General features: G+C 34.7%; 2 protein-coding genes across 2 annotated transcripts; one reads left to right on the forward strand and one right to left on the reverse strand.

Annotated features, from left to right (window-relative positions):
- LOC105170818 (lysM domain receptor-like kinase 3) lies at positions 1724-3481 on the forward strand. The gene has a single exon (XM_011091739.2). The coding sequence runs from the start codon at positions 2006-2008 to the stop codon at positions 3308-3310; it is 1305 nt and encodes a 434-aa protein (XP_011090041.2). The 5' UTR covers positions 1724-2005; the 3' UTR covers positions 3311-3481.
- LOC105170276 (110 kDa U5 small nuclear ribonucleoprotein component CLO) lies at positions 5381-12823 on the reverse strand. Its single transcript, XM_011090959.2, has 11 exons — positions 12667-12823; positions 10261-11016; positions 9519-9587; positions 8212-9405; positions 7985-8083; positions 7754-7912; positions 7525-7610; positions 7250-7448; positions 6812-6922; positions 6495-6701; positions 5381-5919 (listed from the first exon to the last, which is right to left on the reverse strand). The coding sequence occupies exons 2-11, from the start codon at positions 11002-11004 to the stop codon at positions 5821-5823; spliced, it is 2967 nt and encodes a 988-aa protein (XP_011089261.1). The 5' UTR covers positions 11005-11016; positions 12667-12823; the 3' UTR covers positions 5381-5820.

The following is an 18849-nucleotide window of genomic DNA, read 5'->3' on the forward strand; positions in this document are numbered from 1 at the left end:
AAATTTTCAAAACATACTTTTTTGGTAAGAGATATATGAAAAGCAATGAGCACTATAATAATTTATTTAATTTTATTGGCGTGGAGGATAAGAGTGCAGCATCCAATTCCAAGGTCGATACGTTCCCCTGTTTGACCTGCCAAATTAGGCGGCATTCACTTCATCTTTTTCTTGCTTTTGTAATTTAAATGATGATGATGTCATCAATGAAGTCATATTCTGACAGAATTAAGATAAGAGTCACAGACCACTACACATTCAAAAGGGCAAACAAAAATCATAAGTGCTCAAGGAAAAAAATAATAATATAGTAACAAAAAATCGTTTTTTTCTTTCATAAAAGGGACTTACAAGATCAAAAATAAAAGTTGAGATGTAATGTAATTATATGTAGTTATGAAAAATCATTGCAAATGCCGTTGATATTTGTTTTCGTGCAATAAATTAAATAGATCTATCAATTTGTAAAATTTGCTGATAGTAAAAGAAATGAATGAAAATTCATATTTATCTTCCCATTGATTTACTATAGTCTTATTATATTTCAAATAATTTTTTTCTAATCAAATTATGTATATTTATGCATCTTTATTACTAATACATGTAAAAAAATATATTTTCACCCTTAAATTATATATACAAACATCGAATTTGCTGCTGTTAATAATTGATTGTCATTGTTAAGTCGTGTATCAACATATAACATCTAAATGAAAGCTCTTATATTTGGTTTGAGCCACATCTCACAACTACTTTTTTATTCTTAAAATAAAAAATTTCATTTCCAAAACAGTATCTATACTATTATAAAAGAAAACATTTTGTCGTACTAATTTTTGAATACTCAAATTTATCATTCATTTCATATCTTTTCTTTAAAAAAAATTGATCAGATTAGTAATTTCAATATTTTTTAATAATCTCATAATTAAATTTTTATCTCTCTTAACTACCCACTATTTCACATTTATCTCTCACCTTACTCCTCCACATTTATTATAATTATAATTTATTCTTTTTCATAGATTTCTTTTTTTATACACGCTAAATTTTTTTTATATGCTTGCGAGAATAGTGTACAACGATAACTAATATCATTTAAAAGTATTAATTCAACACTACACTACTAATTTAAACACTGCTGAATTGAAATCCACACTATATTTTAGAGATGTTTTATGTTACAGATATTAGCAAGAAAGGTATACAGAAATTTAGTGTAGCGAGTGCGGGACAGGTGAAGAAGGAAGTTTCCAGTTGGAATTAGATTATTATTTTATTGGGTAAAGAAGAGCACAAATTGGGTGGGACAAATCAACACTTTGCTATCATTCACACTTTGATATACTAATAATAAAAATTATGTTTCCTTGGGACTCCTGTCCTTATCCACAACACACAAACAGCCAACATCCCAAACAATTTGAATTTAGAGTTAATTAGATTAAATTAATTATATTATACAAATTAGTATACAATTTAAATAATTTTTCATTCATTGCATAGTTTACAATGCAATTGCTATGTTTGGTTTATTCGATATCGCTTTAAATAACTACAAATACAATCTCTAAAATCAGCTTGCAAAATAGTTGAGAAAACTTGGGATTATTTTTTTAATACGATTGATCGAATGCTGGTGAAGTAAACCTAATAATTCAGTAACAAATTTCCATTATTCCAATCTATTTTATGTGTCTGTGTGTGTATATATGTATATATATATATATATTTCCTGGAAGCAGGACCAACAGCCTCAGTTTTGTTGCTGCGTACCAAATTCGCAGCCCATCAATTATTTTTTCTAATTCAAATCATACCAAATCTTCTCATGCTTTCTGCGGAATATTATTTTCATTATTGTTGACGAAAACCTATTTCATTGAATCGTTTCTTTTGAATTTCTCATCGATTTTTTTTCCTATGACTCCAATCCTCCCAGATTTTGATTCCTCGACCTCGAATTCCCAGATATCTGTCGCCATTTCGACAATCTTGTTCTGTTATGTGTAGATCGAAAATGGCGGTCAGAGCATCGGAACCCGTGCGGAACCCGAATTCAGTCCCCAGACCAGCCATGAGTGATCCTTCAAGAACTCCTAGAAATTCTTCATCCAAATCGCAAGGAGAGAAACCCTCGTCCTCATCCTCGAAAACCCCCAAAACCCCCCTCTCTGATCCCTTCCGCGGCACCTCCTCCTCATACACCGCCGCCTCCACCTCCTCGTACCCCCCCCCCTCCGTCTCCAGCCATGCTTCTTTGTCCAGCCTCCGCGATACTCTCCCCGAAAGCGCCCAAATCTACGATTTCTCTGAAATCCGCGCCGCCACCAACAATTTCCTCGGCAAGCGCCACTCCTCCACCTCCTCCTCCTCCCAGTCGTGGCGCTGCGTCGTCAGCGGCAAAGACGCCCTCGTTTTCCAGCGGAAGCTCCGGAAATCGATGACGAGGTCAGACGTCCTGCAGAAACTCACCGTGATCAGCAAGAGTCACTTCACGAGCATAGTCAAACTCCTCGGAGTTTCCATCTCCGGCGAGCATATTTACCTCGTATACGAATTCGTACAAGGATCGGACTTGGGGCTGTGTCTGAGGAACAAAATGAACCCAGATTTTACGGTGCTGTCCACTTGGATGTCGCGTATGCAAATTGCGACCGATGTCGCGCACGGGCTCGATTACATTCACAATACGGCGGGTCTGAGCATTGATATGGTCCACAAGCACGTGAAGAGCAGTGGCATAATCGTGACGGAGCCATCGTTCAACGCCAAGATCTGCCATTTCGGCGCGGCGGAGCTCTGTGGCGAGACGCGGGAGGATGGGCCGCAGGCGACGGCGGCTGCAGCGGAGAGGCAGTTTGAGGGAGTTAGAGGGTACATGTCGCCTGAGTTCAAGGCGACGGGAGTGGCGACGCAGAAGTCGGATGTGTACGCCTTCGGGGTTGTGATTCTTGAGCTGATGACCGGAAAGGAGCCTGTGACGTACAAGTTTGATCGGAGCAGTGGGAATTACCGGTTAATTTCGGTTATCGAAACGGCGAGGGAGGCGGTGGAAGGCGGTGGGGAAGAGGGCGTGGAAGGGAGGCTGAGGAGGTGGACAGACAAGCGGTTGAGGGATTCGTTCCCGGTGGACGCGGCGGAGAAGTTAACACGGGTGGCGTTGCAATGCGTGCAGGAGGACCCGGATAAGCGACCCGACATGAAATGGGTGGCGGGTAAAATATCGAAGCTTTACTTGGCATCCAAAATTTGGGCGGAAAGGGTTAAGTTTCCAACGGAAATTTCAGTCTCATTGGCTCCTAGGTAGCTTAAACTCCATTTTTTCTTTTTCTTGGGGAGTATCCCTATTTTTTTATTAATGGATAAATAATTTTGGCCCAACTTCTTTCTTTCTTTTTTTCTTTTTGGGTACTAATTTTCATAAAGAAAGACAATTGCTAACCTATTAATTCAATGTAATTGGTATATACTGTGTTTACTCGGCGTTTCATAAGTAAACATGAGATGAAATAGGTGTAGCTAAGATGAGATCTTTTTATATGTGACACATAAAGCTGTAATGATTTTAGTTGAAGTGATGCGTTAAAGCGTTAGATAAAAAACAATGTAATGATTATAACTAACCTGCTATTTTTTGTTTTGGCTTAAAACTAGTGAGATGTGTTTAAGGAATTATTGTTAGGTACTAGATATTTTTCTTACAACCAAACAAAACTTGTGCCAACTCAAATTCAATTGTTCTGCCAAGGAGCACATCCTAATAGCTCAAGTATTTGCAGCTACTATTGTCATTTTGGATCAGTTACATCAACATCTAAAACTGAACATTATATAAACTTTACGATTATTTTATGATTCAAGTTAAGTAGTAAAATTTGGATGGACTAAAATATATCAATCTGAATCTTGATTTGATACACGAGAGAGAGCATTTTGGTATTTTTCATTTCTCCAAACACGGCACCACATCAATCAATGTCGATAAAACTCAAACTCAATACCTTCTTGACATTTTATTTGCATTTGTTGGATTAATTTTTATACCATAACTTTATAAAGATAAGATTCGTAGTTCAACTCTTATAAGATATAGCATGCATGGAGCTTAATTCAATAAAATATTAAGCAAATCACAACAATTGGTTCTAAGTCGGGTTTGGGGGTTTGACTAGACTGATTTTCATTATGTGCCAGTGTGATTACCACTTAACTATGAGGTTTATATAGTTGGTGAATTTGAGGCCTCATGATCTTAGAGGTTATAGGTTCAAATCTCATCACATGCATGGAATGTTTATCTAATGCATAATATGAGTTATTATCTACTGTAATAGTAGGTCTTGTTGAACAAGATATAATTATTGTAATAGTTTTTATATCTACAAGTATAATTATAATTATAATCGATATATCTCAGTTAATAATAGTTTCACTTTTACTTAAAAAAAAAATACAATTTCAACTGCCTGCATTGCTTAGACCATTCAGGTCAAGGTCTGAAGTTTTAATTCACTAGTCCTACTCCTATTGCACCCCAAAGTCAGACCCCCCTAAAGCTCTTCAGGTTTAATTTGCTTTTACTATGACAAAGCCCCATCCATGAGTTTGTCCCACTTGCGCGATTCATCAGTCAATCTCAAACCCCGCCTTATTCAAATCATTACCCCGAATTAACACTCGACGTCGATGTCATCAGCTCCATTCTGACCGGACTTTATTGTAACTGAACCCTTAGTATATATTTATTTTACCAGGTCAACCATATGTAAATATTATGATACTTCTTTTCAAATTTTAGCGTTTGATTAATTTTAATTAAAATCTCTAGGTTTGATCCCATCTGTTCAATCAGTACAGATTGGTGGCAGTATAACTATGATTTTTATTTGTTGGATTCGGTCAACAAAGTAGGTGTTAGTATGCATACACCTGTGCAAGCTGTGTTGCTGCATGCTATTTTTTGTTATGGCTGTTCCCCCCTGAAGCTCCAGTAGAAACTGATAGCATTTCAGGTCAGTTTTCTAATTCAATTTAAAAATTGAGTAAAAGACCTCCTCCATTCAATTATGCTAATTTGACTAATCTTCAATTAGTTTACAACTAATAGAAACATAATTCTACTTTACAAAAAGAAAGCACCAGTTAAATGACAAAATCTAGTATATTTTATCACCCAAGTTGAATTCATATCATATCTTTCTTTAATGAGTACTCATATTTTAGACCAACTCAATACTTGAAAAACACTTAGAATCACTTTTCGGCTTAACTGCACGTGCCTAACAGAAGACACTTCATAGAACAATCTTTCATAGCCCACTGGCCAAAGCACCAGCCTCATCGACAACCATTCGAGAAGTCTATATTTGCCATATAATACCAAATGCAGAATCACAATCATCCCACATCAACACTCCCAACGTAGTGTTTGTTTTTCACTCTACATGAAAAAGAAAAACAGAAAACTATGAGACAAAGATTCAGCTATATGTTGGTAAGTGGGGACGTATAACACATGCAAAATAGAATTTACCATTATACATACACCAAAGCTTCGGACTCTCATTTAACTGTAGCTGCATGAACGAGGCTTGTTGAGTATAACTTTGACAGAAACTTCAAGTTACAATAGAAATTAACCTGCTTCTTATGTCACAGCGCATCATGGTTTTAGTCCGCCCTCTCTAGGAACATTTACCTCCTCTGAGCCATAACAAGTTCTCAAACAACAATTTGAAGGGTGCATGTTACAGGTCTACCTGTTCCTGAAGATCCGAAAACGTCCTCACCAATTGGGAATTGCATGAATCAGCTTTTTCACATCATCTGTTGATGAAGATCGGCAGCCTGCTGAGCTAGTTCAACAACCATCGCCTCATCGAAGAATTTATTAATGCTTACATCTTCCGACATTCCCTGACAGAAACAAATGCCAAAGCTACAGTTAATGATCTTCAAAACAACCAATGCATTTTTATATGCTTTTCTTTTTTTTCCCATGAGAACTGCTTGCCTCCAGCTAAGAACCACAAGTTTTTCTTCCCACAAACCCATTACACAAGGAAATGTACAAACAAAAGATGTTGTATGAAGAACATTGGGGAAAAATGGAGTAGGACAAGCAAACAGGCATTGATTATCCCTTCGCAGAAATCCACTATGGGAGATGGAAATGTATAACAAAAAGAAAAAAAGTACAATTTGATATTAGTGGGGACAAATAGAGAGACCAGGCAAGCAAACAGGTTTAATTTCCAAGTACGACAGTAGCACTGAAACATAAAATGAGGGTTAATCCATTGTCAGGCCAACATGCCAACCCTTAAATAAGCTGTCTAGCGAAAGGCAGCAGCTCAAATGCAGAAAATAAAAGAATCATCTGGACTCTTACATGGTGCATTAGTTGCTATAGACAGTCAAATGCTTTTTGAATCACCAAGTGAAGCATCCAGAACTGAGATGAGGAACAACAAAGTAAAGCGGTATTATACCTTACGACGCCTCGTCTTCACCATAAATTCACGGGCCAAATGCTGGATCGGAGCTGGCTCTAATGGGCGTAAAACTATACTTTTATCAAGTGGATCTCCGGGGACGATAGCCCAGTGATCAAATACTGATAAGCAAAATGCCTGCCCCTGAGTATGATACCTCAGGTCTGTTTCAAAACCAAATGACTCTATCACGGGCAGAAATGCCTAGCAAGTGTAGAAAGGAGAGGATGTTATTAATAGACAATGATCCCACTAATTCACACAATTAGAATGGAAAAAGTGACTCATTCAAGAGAGAAACTCAAGTCACAAACCTTAACAATGTAGGCTGGGGTTCCTGGTTGTGGAACATCTGCAGTGACATGACCACGTCGACGTGATAATACCGTATATATTGCGGAAACACAATCAATTGGAGTTTGTATCTGATAACAATATCCACAAAATCTCAGTTAAGGAGAATTTGTGCTGCAAGGCAAGGCACTAATACTTTCTCCAGTTATATTTCTTAATAGTGTGGTTCAGACTGCAGAAGTAGGCCTCATCTTTAGCTGATCCAAAGATCAAGAACCTCTTCCTCTCTCACACGCACACGACCCCACATGAACACCTATTAACTCTAGACCTAGAAGATTGGCATGCCATCATACAAGCAACAAAAACTAGCTAACCAAATAATGTTCATTAGCCAATAAATCTAAGGGTAACTGTTCACTACAAGACTAAATATTACGATCAGAGAGAACATTTACCTCCACATAGTATACAGGTTCCATCAGCCTAGGAGTGGCCATAAGGAAAGCTGAATAGGCGACTCGTCGAGCAGTTGGAATAATCTGACCAGTTCCACGATTCAATGGCTCAGGGGCAATTTTGGCATCAACTATTTTGAATTTCACATTTCTGATAGGCTCGTCACAGAGGGGGCCTTCTCGAGCCCCCCATTGAAAACTGTCCAGAGTGTATTATTACAACAGAGAAGGCAGAGAATAATCATGAGAAAAGCAGAATCTTAATATTAACTTACCCTTGAACAATAGAATCTTTGACTGCATTAAGCAAACTCTTATCGACCTCACTCGACAGTGTATCATCTAATAAGATATTAGGCCCCTGATAATATAGATAAAGGTCATACATAGAACAGAATCAACTGAATCAAGTACTTTAAAGGACAGAGGGAAACCAAAGTAACTAGAAGCAATTATCCAGCACAGGTGATAGACTGGAAAACATGAAGTTTGCAGTCAACTGACCTGCTTGTCAGGACCAAATGCCCAAATAGACCGAGCAGCAAGCAGATCCCAATCATACTTTGTCTGGAAGAAGTCACCAAGCTTCTTCCGTGGCCAGTCAATGCTTACAACACCATTCTCAATGTCCTCAGCAAGTCCTCTTTCCAGTGGCTCCGCAATCTAGAAATTGAGATGTAATAACTAAGCACCATTTCTAAATTCTTATCTTATTTAATACAATTGCTTGCCTACCATGGTAATTTTATTTTTCTTGTTTGGAGTTTCAGCAAAACATTTCATCGAAGAGGATTCCACAACTGTTTCACAGAATGAGACAACAGGATCTGCCACCTAGTCGACATTGAGAGGAAAAAGCAGAAGAAAAACCAATACCATTTAGCAGAAGACCAAACTTCTAATGAAGTAGAAGTATCAGGCTAATGAAAAGAATAAGTAAGAAAAATGATGACAGCAAGCACCTTGACTTCTACTTCCGAATAAAGCTCTCTGAGGTCCTTCATTATAGAATCCAGGTATAATTCTCCAGTACCTAAAATAGTATGTTCCCCAGATTCTTCGACCTTCGTAATTGCTAGTGGATAGCTCTTGCTGATCTTCCTAAGGCCCTCCACCATTTTTGGCAACTCACTGGGATTCAAAGGCTCAGTAGCAGTTTTCACCACAGGAAGCGTGTTGAACTGAAGGGGCCTGAATATGTACACATCATCATCATATTCCAAGTTGCAGAGTGTGGCAGTCTTCATAATAGAAGCATCCACACCTTCAATAAGAACCCAAGAACCAGGAGGGGCCTTGCTAATAGGAATCCTATAACGAGCTTGATAGACCCATAATTTTGTCACTTCTTTCACTGTCATGTCCTCTTCATCATCTGGAGAATAGCCTTCTCCCAACACACGCACAGTCTGCCCCGTCATAATTTCCCCACTGTAGACCCTACCGAAGGCATCAAAAACACTGCAATCAGATTTAGGATACAGTTTTGTTACGTTAACCATTAGAGGACCTGATGCATCACAATCCTCCATGGCTTGGTAGATTGTGGAATCCTTTGGCCCAGTGTAAATGTGCTCAACTTTTCGAGGTGCAGCATCTTTAGCAGATGGAATGTGTTGAACCAACATATCTGTAAAGCCGGTGGCACTACCAAAAACTGAGCTGCATGCCAATCTTAACAGAGGCCTAACATTCAATCGATAAGCCGCATTACTCAAGGTCACACCAAGTTCAGCAAGTGTAGCCTCCACACTCTTCTTATGTTCTCCAATCACTTGGCTATATATTTTATAAAGGGGTTCTAGCACAAATTGGACAAAGGACCGTTCCGCACCACTAGCAGGTTGTTTCTTCTTGAAACTTCTGGTATCAGGATCGAAGTAATAATCACCCCAAAGGCGAGAAGCAAACTTATTAGCATCAAACGGAATACCATGGAGCTTAACATATAGCTTAGCAAACGACTGCAAGGTGAATGACCATCCTGCACTGGCACTTGCAAAACAAACATTTCCAACAGCAGGGTCAACAACTTGAACATTACCAGCAGTTGAAGATGCAGCAGTTATGTGGTTGTTGATGACCTCAATTGTGTGCCTAAGCTTATGGTAGGCATCCTTTGGAGGCAACTTCAGCTCAGTTATCAATCTGTCGACCTGATTACATAGTTAAAAATAAGATATGTGCATCTTAAACAAGAAACCTAATCACACATTAAGAAACCTTCAAGTATAAACATAGAAGAAACTGATTACATTGAGACAATCACCTTATTTATCACAACTACTATGGGTATCCGCTCCTGGATAGCATGGCGTATTGCCCTCTCCGTGTTTACCTGTTAACGAAGCAGAAATTAAATACATACAGATGCTGACCGAAGTGTTAAATTCAGTGGCATTTAAAACATGCACATCAGACAGCAAATGCTTGTGCCACTGGGGGCTGCAATAGCTAATGAATCATGCATGCAAGAAATTTAAGAGGGATATCAGTATTTATAACTATGTTACTAGACATAAATAACTCACACATTTAACACAAGCAATAAGTTGCAAATGAAGTCCAAAGTTATTAGAAAAGATAATCTAGCAAGTAATAATAAGATCTCATCCTTGCAGTTCATCATCACCTGTAGAGAGGAGGCCGTAAGAAAAAAAATATAATTTTGGTGGTACACAGTTCGGGACTTAAAAAAAACTATTATCTCAAGACAGTAGGTTATGTTGCAGTCACCATGTCATATAAGCAAAATCCAAAAGTCATGTCACATGACACATGCAGTGAAACTCGATATTCCAGATAAAGGCCCGCATAAGCAATAATGACATAAGAATTGTGAGAAACAGATTTTGACTGGACAACCTAGACAGGACTAAACTAAACGAAAATTATACAACTTACTAGATATCTCATTATCTTTAATTGCTCTCTCAGGACATTGAAACCTACTCAAAACAATCCAACATTTCAAGTTGAAAACTTGTCTACTACAAATAAGAAAAACTTACCATCACTCCTTCTGCAGCATCTACAATCAACACCGCACCATCAGCGAGTCTGAGGGCAGCAGTCATCTCATCAGAAAAGTTAACATGACCAGGCGTATCCATGATGTTGCAAAGGTATGATTTTGAATTGCTATCCTCAAGAACAAGTGACATGGGAACTGCCTTAATGGATATTCTTCTCTCCTGCTCATCTATCCTCGTATCCGTGTACCTCATATGTTTCTCGCTGTTTTGATCAAAGGTTGAGATATGATGAGTCTGTTCAACCAACATGTCCATGAACGTCGTCTTCCCATGGTGCAAGTGGCCAACCAAAGCAACATTCCTGACCAACGCAGGGTTTGACATAAGACCCAAAAGGAACTGTGTTGACACATACGTTGATGAATCCTTAACCCCCAACTCGAACTTAAGATTTTTTACAGGCTTAATAATAGGTTGTTCAAGTGGCTGCTCGTCTTCATCCATAACTAAAGTTTCGACTTCTTCACCGTAAACCTCTTCTGCGGTTGGGTAGTATTTTTTATCCTCCGCTAGGACAATTTGGCCATCCATATCAACATCCTCAGTAGTGGTTAGCCACCCATTTGGTTTTCCAGGCCCATGTTCATCATCAGACACAGGCTGCTCATCCTCAGCCCTTTCAGGGAGTTCCTCATCTTCCTCCTCCCTGTCACTCTCTTGATCGGATTCAATCTCAGGTCCAATGTAGTTGCCAAACTCATCATACAAACTATCATCCATAGTTCTTTAAGCCTGCAGAATTCAATTTCTATTATCAGCAATTTTTCAGCAAACAATATAACCTAAGGTATCAAGCCAAAAACAAAGTCAGGCTTAGCAACAAGAAGAACAAACTCTAGATAGAGTTTAAACCTGACTACTATCTCTGATCATGAGAATTGATCCCAAAAACCCATTTAAACATATTACTCCTTGGGATTAGCCAAATCAGAAACAAAATTAGCTCCTCATTTAACTAATTTTATGGAAGGGCATATTCTTTCATACATCCAAACTCAATACCATGCTTCAGAATTTCTCCACTGGCATAGAAGGTAACAGCGTCATATCTATAGGGGTATTTTTTTTCTTGAACCAAATATAGAAAGTTAAAGCTATAGTAGCAACTCTTTTGCAAAAATCTATCCCCTTCAGGACACCCCAATGATTGAGAACCTAACATTTCAAAGCTGAGATGCTGGATTCGAGACCCGTTGGGCCGTGGGCGTGTGTGAGTGGATGCCCGAGTGAGTGTAACAAAATTAAAAGAAAACTCTTCTTCAGAAACAGGATCTTCATGTCTTTGCAGATATCCCATGAATTACTATAACTGACTAATCCCCGCTCAGCTCTGCAACAATATTACAAATATCCGAAAATCTCCTTAATAATGATGCCTCATGATAAATTTATTGCTACTGCCAGAAAGCTAGGTAGCTACCAGGCAGCAGTACAGTGTCGTGTTTTGCTACACATCAATGGGGGCGGCAGCAGGCTGCTAGTATTGCCTGGGACACAGCCGATACATTGCACCTACACAGGGATGATTGCTAGAGGCAAGTCGTGTCTAGCTTGTGATCATACAATGGCTGCCTATTAATAAGGTTGGTGGAGGACTGCCTGTGGAGGTGCTTGTGATGGTGAAAAGAACTTATGTGGCTCGTAACAGGGACTAGGACTGGAGAGTGAAGGCTGAATAGAAATTAGAACTTTGAGGTAAATTTCAGTGCTGATAATATGGATCAACATTCAGTCACACACTTGCACTGCAATGAGGCTACACAGTCAGATGAGTTTTACTAACCCTGGGGGTGATACTAGCAAATCTGTCGTGCTATGCAGTTCTGATGGAGTTTCAATGGCCTAAGATAGTACAATATATATACAACTTAGGCAATCTTTGTGACTTAGACCAATGGTATAAAGCATCTAACTGAAGGAGCTGAGGTCAATCAATTTTACATTTCAGTGCCAATAAAGACCCAAGTCCGTGAAGGAGAAATATTCATATGTATGACAATAATCAATTTAGATGTAGCTCAACAGAAGGACCAGCACCTGCAACAAGTAATCTCTTCCCTCTGGATAATTTACATAATACAACACCAGACACCCCAGACCCCATAAACACAGCTCCATCAAGAAATAACGACACAAACTCTTCTAAAATTCAATTAATCACTGAACATCGAACCCGGAAACTTCTTTTAGTTCCACAACAAAATCCAATTCTGCCCACCATTCGGTTTAACAAGTCATTATTGCTTCCCAAGTAAACAAATTCATGAGCTAACCGCATTTTCCACACAAACAAAAGCACGTTCAAGTTCACAAGAAGACAAAACAAAACTCATAACAACGGACTGAGCGGTAAGTGAGAAGAAACAGTAGTGCACTGAATACCTGTTGCGAAGACGGAATGGACTACAGCGGCAGCGGGGGGGCAGTCGGCGGTGAAAATGTGGGGCAGAGAGTTTCGACGGGGCTGGGGTTGGAGTAAGGGCGGTGCTAGGTTTCGGGTAGGGGGGCGGAAATGGGGGCTTATGCTGGGCGCGCCGAATTGAATTAGGATTTCCAATTTTTGTACGCCCCCACTATTTCTTTTTTTATTTAATTTTATTGATTATTTAATTTATATAAATTTTAAATCAATTAAAAGTATTTTATTAATTCTAATTAATTAATTTATATATACTCACATTACATGTGATTCAATAAACAATACTTATTAATTGTTTGTGAAAAATACACTTTATGTCATTTAACAATTATCTATATTAATATAAATAGAATATAATTTTTTTCCTGATAAGTAATAATTTGTGACATTATTATATTTTATTTTAATATATTAATAATATTTTAAGTTAATTTCTTGACCCATTTCACAATTATACTTTGAACTCCTTATATGTCATGGTTAAATAGGAGTAGGTCCAAAGCTCTAATGGGCCGTGATGAACATGGCCCATAAAAAAGTAGCCCATAGAAAACTGCTCAAAGAGGAAATGGACACTTGTATAAAAATTCAGTTAACACTTATATAATTATACAAAACTAATTAATGATACTAGATGTAAGTTTTTATCATAATTATTATTTTATTTTTTTACCAATGAAATTAAATAAATGTATGGGCTAAAGAGTTACAATGTAAATTATAATGGGGAGAAAAGAAAACAAAAATAATAATAAAAATTAAAGTGAAAAAATGATATAAAAAGGTACTAATCTTCTTGTGATTTTATTTTTTATGATATAAAAAGGTACACCAAAATAATTACTCTACACCTCTCAATGACTCAATGTTAATAATATAATGTACACCAAAGTAATTATTCTACAGTCTACACCAAGACAACATATATTTTCTCAGTACTATGTGTGTATTTAATGTGATCAAATAATTAATGATGGTAGGTAGTGTGATTATAGAAAAAATCCAAGTGAAAAAACATAGTAAAAGACACGAAAAAAGAAAGAATTAATTATATTTTGTCATTTGAATTATTATTTATTTTATATTTTAGAATTTAAAATTTTTTTTCATGTCAACAACAAAGAAAAGATTCACATAACTTAGATAACAAAATACAATTTACTCAAAAAGAAATAGATGGGCACAAACTTTGAGGAGGTGTCGGGAGGTTAGGGCACCATTGGTAGGGTTTTCATGGTCCGGCGTGGCAAACAAACGACGTCGCACTGCATGCCCATGCTCAGTCTTGCCTTTCTTTCTCTCCATCATCTCTCCTTTCCTTTTTCCTTTTCTTCTTTCTTTTTTTGTTTCTTTTTAATTGTTAGAAGAAAAGATGTGCATGATCTATTTACTTTTTTATAGAAACGATATTTATATATTATATCGATACTGACAAATTAATAAATACATTAATTCTATCAAATAAAATAATATTATAATATGATGCGTATCAAAAATTTTGTCATACCACAAGAATTGAATGATTTTTAAGAAAATTTTAGAATTATCATAGAACTAGTTTTGCAAAGTAGATATTAGCACTTCGATACTTAAGTTAATAATGAATTGAAAAAAAAGATAAAAGAAAAAACTTGAAATAGAATGAGAATAATGGTAAAATATGATTAAGGGTGATGAATATTCGTATGGATTGCAAATTATGTGTAAAATAACTCAAAAGATCGAGAGAATATAAAGCTAAAAAGTGAAGGATTGAGAATAAGAATTATGTTACCGAATGATTGTACTTTTATTTATAGGATTGTACAGAGCTTGATATGAGGTTAATTGTTGTCGTACGTCGTTAGAAAGTTATTTGAATTAGCTATCATTCAAAACAAACCGTTTGAAATTTGGATAAATATTGATTGAGACACGTGAGTTGGACTAAACCCTGTCAATTTTGCCTAAAAATTCAAAAAATGGTTATTCATAGACTTTCCAGCTCATCAGCCACCGATTTGGTTGAAACCACCTAGAAATATTATAGGGTGATGTGTACAAATGTGTGGACAAGCTATATGAAGTGTCCTCCCGCAGTATAATAACATGTCCGGCTGACAATTGACTTATTTTTTGGGCCTGCTAGTTCAGTCAAGTAGCAAGTCAGTATGTGGCATTTCTTCTCTGTTGATGGATTTTATCCGTCTTACTTGTGAGCTTTTATTCATCATGTTGATAAGTTAGTTGGACTTTTAACCAGTTGAGTTAGTATGTCTAATTTACGAATTTGGCCTCATAAATTTAGGAAATGTTACAATAAACTCATATAAAACAGTGAACTCTGAACAATTAAATTAATTATATTAAAATATATAATACTAATACTAATCATCGCCAACCGGATTTTCAAAAGTTGCAAACCATATTCAATATAATCCACACATGAATTCATTTAATAAATAAACTTTTGGACTTGTAATCATGGGCCCAATATGATTAAGACGTGTCTTCGTTTCAATTGGGCCATCCCGAATGCCACGTAAGGAAAACCGCTACTCTTTAAGATATATAGAAAATGTTAGTAAAATTCAAGTCGTAATTAATTTTCATGGTTAATATATTAAAATTAGATTTATTTTTCATATGTATGTGAATATTGATAACAAAAAGTTGGAATTACTGAAATTTTCTATCTTTTAAAACAAGAAATTTCATATCTTTTTAGATTTTTAGTGAGATTTTAAATTTTAAATATTATCTAAAAAGTATAACATTATTTAAAAGAATAATTGGTAACACTTAATTTTAACCCTTGTTTCTAAAGGAGATGGGCACAAAAGAAAAGTGAATTGTGGGGGTGGGGGGTGTGTTGGGAGGTTAGGGCACAATGTGTAGGGTTTTGTTCCCACGTGAAAAAGAGTGACGTCATCACATGTGCAGTCGTCATCCATCCCCGTCCACAGTTGTTTCTTTCCCATCAATCATCTTTTCTCCTTTCCTTTTTATGTTATTTTCCTTTTTGCCAAGACCAACTCTTCTGAAATTAATATTGCTTTTGGGAACAAAATAAAAAACACTCCAAAATATTTATATAAATTAGTAAGCGTCATCACATTTTATATATGTCCATAATTTTTATAAAATATATTATTTATTTATTTTATAAATTTAAAAAATATAAAAGATAAAATAAAAATAAAACAATAATTGTGAAAAATCATCATGCGTGTGAAAGTTAAAAATAATTATTTAATAAAAAAACTAAAATTTAACATATCAATAAATTGAAGACATCAATAAAGTATGTATAATATAGATTTGGAGAGCCAAATAATACTGAGAAATCTCCAATTATAATTTCTCTGTACTTAAATTAGTGGGATAGTAAAAACATTCAAGTATTTAATAAAATTGTTCTTGGTGTGTAGAAAAATATTATTGTTAAATTATTCAATTAAATGTGAAGTATTATTAGGTTGATGTGACTTGCACCAATCTTTGGTCAATTTTATATCAAGCAAAAGTCCGGGGACATTTATGTTATTTTTTTATGATTGCAATGATGCTGCCCCACATCAAATATTATGGCAGTTAATAAAATTTTAAATAAATTATGTATTTAAGTATATATAATAATGTCACATTTTCAGCTTAAAGATAGATATTCATTTTCACCAATTTTTAGAAACTGGAGCCAAATTGTTAATGAAAGTAAATTAGTTCACGAAATTGAAATCCCATATGTATAAGGTTATTGATTGATTCAAAATCTCATGATAATGGGGGCTCTATAGTTTAACACTATTTATTGATTTACTTTAATTATAATTATTGATTAATTATAAATATTTAATGCTAATAGTTAATATATCAATTGTTATAGTTGTCATAAATTGAACTATAATAACTCGATTACTCATAAATATAAAAATATTGAAACTGAATTTAATATGCAGTAACATACGCATTTTATTCAATATATATTTAATTATCAAAGTTTTTGAAATATGTGTTTTTTTTAATATACCACAATTCACTTTCTTTTAAGAAGGAAAAAAATTATACTTCACATTTTTACCGTACTACTACTATGAATCCGTAGAGCATTTAAAAAACATTCATATTTTTTTTTGGTAAATTGTAGCCATTTAATTTTAATATCCATCTAATAATAAGTCAATTATGTTGAGTTTTTATTTAATTTTTGTAGTGAATTAATTAAAATAATTTAGTATAAAATAGACCCTCTAACCCTCCGCTTGACCACATGCCGTGATAATTTAATTAGAAAAAAAGATACAAAAACATCATTTTCCTTTGGGCTGGGTAAAGGAAAAAGGAGGGGGAATGCAATTTTAGTACTATAAGTTTAGTACAAATTAATCGAAAAATTATATGTAACTTGCACATAACCCAATTAAGGGGAGTCGGTATTTTATACTCTTACAATTTAGAAGGCGTTAGCATTTTTAGTCTTCTAACTTATAAAAGTTGGAATTTTAGTCTTGTATGAATTAATTTACATGACTAAAATAATTTTAATCAGATTATGTGAAAGTCACATGTAAATTTTTTAATATTAAAAAGATTAAAGTTACTAAATATAAAATTAAATCATACAAAGTAAAAAATATTATTTTTAAATTACTAATAAAATTGCAATTTTTTTTTGGAGGGGGGTTGGATGATATGATTGTTGTCCACAGGTGCAGCAGCGACAGAAAACTGGTACCCCCTTGTCGACTTCTAACAACAAAAAATAAGAAATAATATTGATAAGACTTTTATTGGTCTAGTTGTAGTTGATACATCTTTATTGAGCCTGAATAAAATAAAAATTGTATAATATTACTTTATAATGTTTAATTCAGATTATCTTGAAATATTCCTCGATGTTGATAATTGTAATTCCACTAGCACACTAACACGTAAGCCCAAATTTCAGTTGATCATATATTATCAGGTCATAATACACATACATAAAATATTTATATTCTTTGACATTTAAAAGAGATTTAAATATATAGCGCTTGAGTGAAATGTATGTAATGTAACCAGTGACGAGGGATTTGCGACCATTTAAAATAAATATTTATTAGATTATTATTAAAAATATATTATTTTTATTTACAATTTCTAATTTCAACTACTTGAATGGATTAATTTAAATTTAAAGTTATAAACAAACTCTTATCAATTCCTGCAATTTACTAATAAAATTAAAAAACTTATAATTATTTTTCAAAATATTTGAATTTTATTTTTTTCAAATACTTTCAATTTTTTTACTTACCTTATATATATATATATATATATATATAATAATTCCACCGCAAAATCAATTTCTTTTACAAACACCCTCTTTAATTTGAGCGAGAGCGATGAGTGCTTGCAATTTATTTCTTTCACCTTTCGCTTCGTTAAATTGACAGTAATTTCTAAATATGACGATTGGCTTAGGTACTTGGACTCGTCCCGTTTGAAATGGATTTGGGATAGATTTTGGCGGGACAGGGTGGATTTGGGGTGGTTTAGTCGGGACTCGATCGGATTTGGGGTCGGGTACGGGTTTTGTCTCGGCCCAGCCCCACCCCGAATTTTATATATTTTATTATTATTTATTATTAATATATAGTCCATTATTAATAAAAAAAATATATAGTATTATATGTAAATTCTTAAATATATTTTGCATATATCCAACTCTATAATTTAGATAAGAATATAATTGTTTTATACAATTCTATTTAGATTGAAGATTATGTTAAGATATTTAAATCTAAACTGACATTTATTAAAAAAAATATTAATTGAATGTATTCTTTGTATTATACACTTCGTTGTAGACCGTGACATAATAATACTTGATCAGAAAATTAATAATTTAGATGAATGTATACTTTGTATTATACAATTCATTTTAGAATGAAAATTATGTTAATGTATTTAAATATAAATTGATATTACTTATTAAAAAATAAAATATTAGTTGAATCACAAATATATTTAAGTCCAATTAAATGATTAATTTAAATTATTCTCTAATTAATAGTTGTTAATTAAAATACAATACAATTATTTATAATTAAAAAAAAAATATTAAAACTTAAGAGTCAAAACACAAATCCCTGTTTGCGGGAGTGGATTCGAGTCCGATCAGACTC

Source organism: Sesamum indicum, linkage group LG9 (assembly GCF_000512975.1).
Source record: "Sesamum indicum cultivar Zhongzhi No. 13 linkage group LG9, S_indicum_v1.0, whole genome shotgun sequence".
Lineage (NCBI taxonomy): Eukaryota > Viridiplantae > Streptophyta > Magnoliopsida > Lamiales > Pedaliaceae > Sesamum > Sesamum indicum.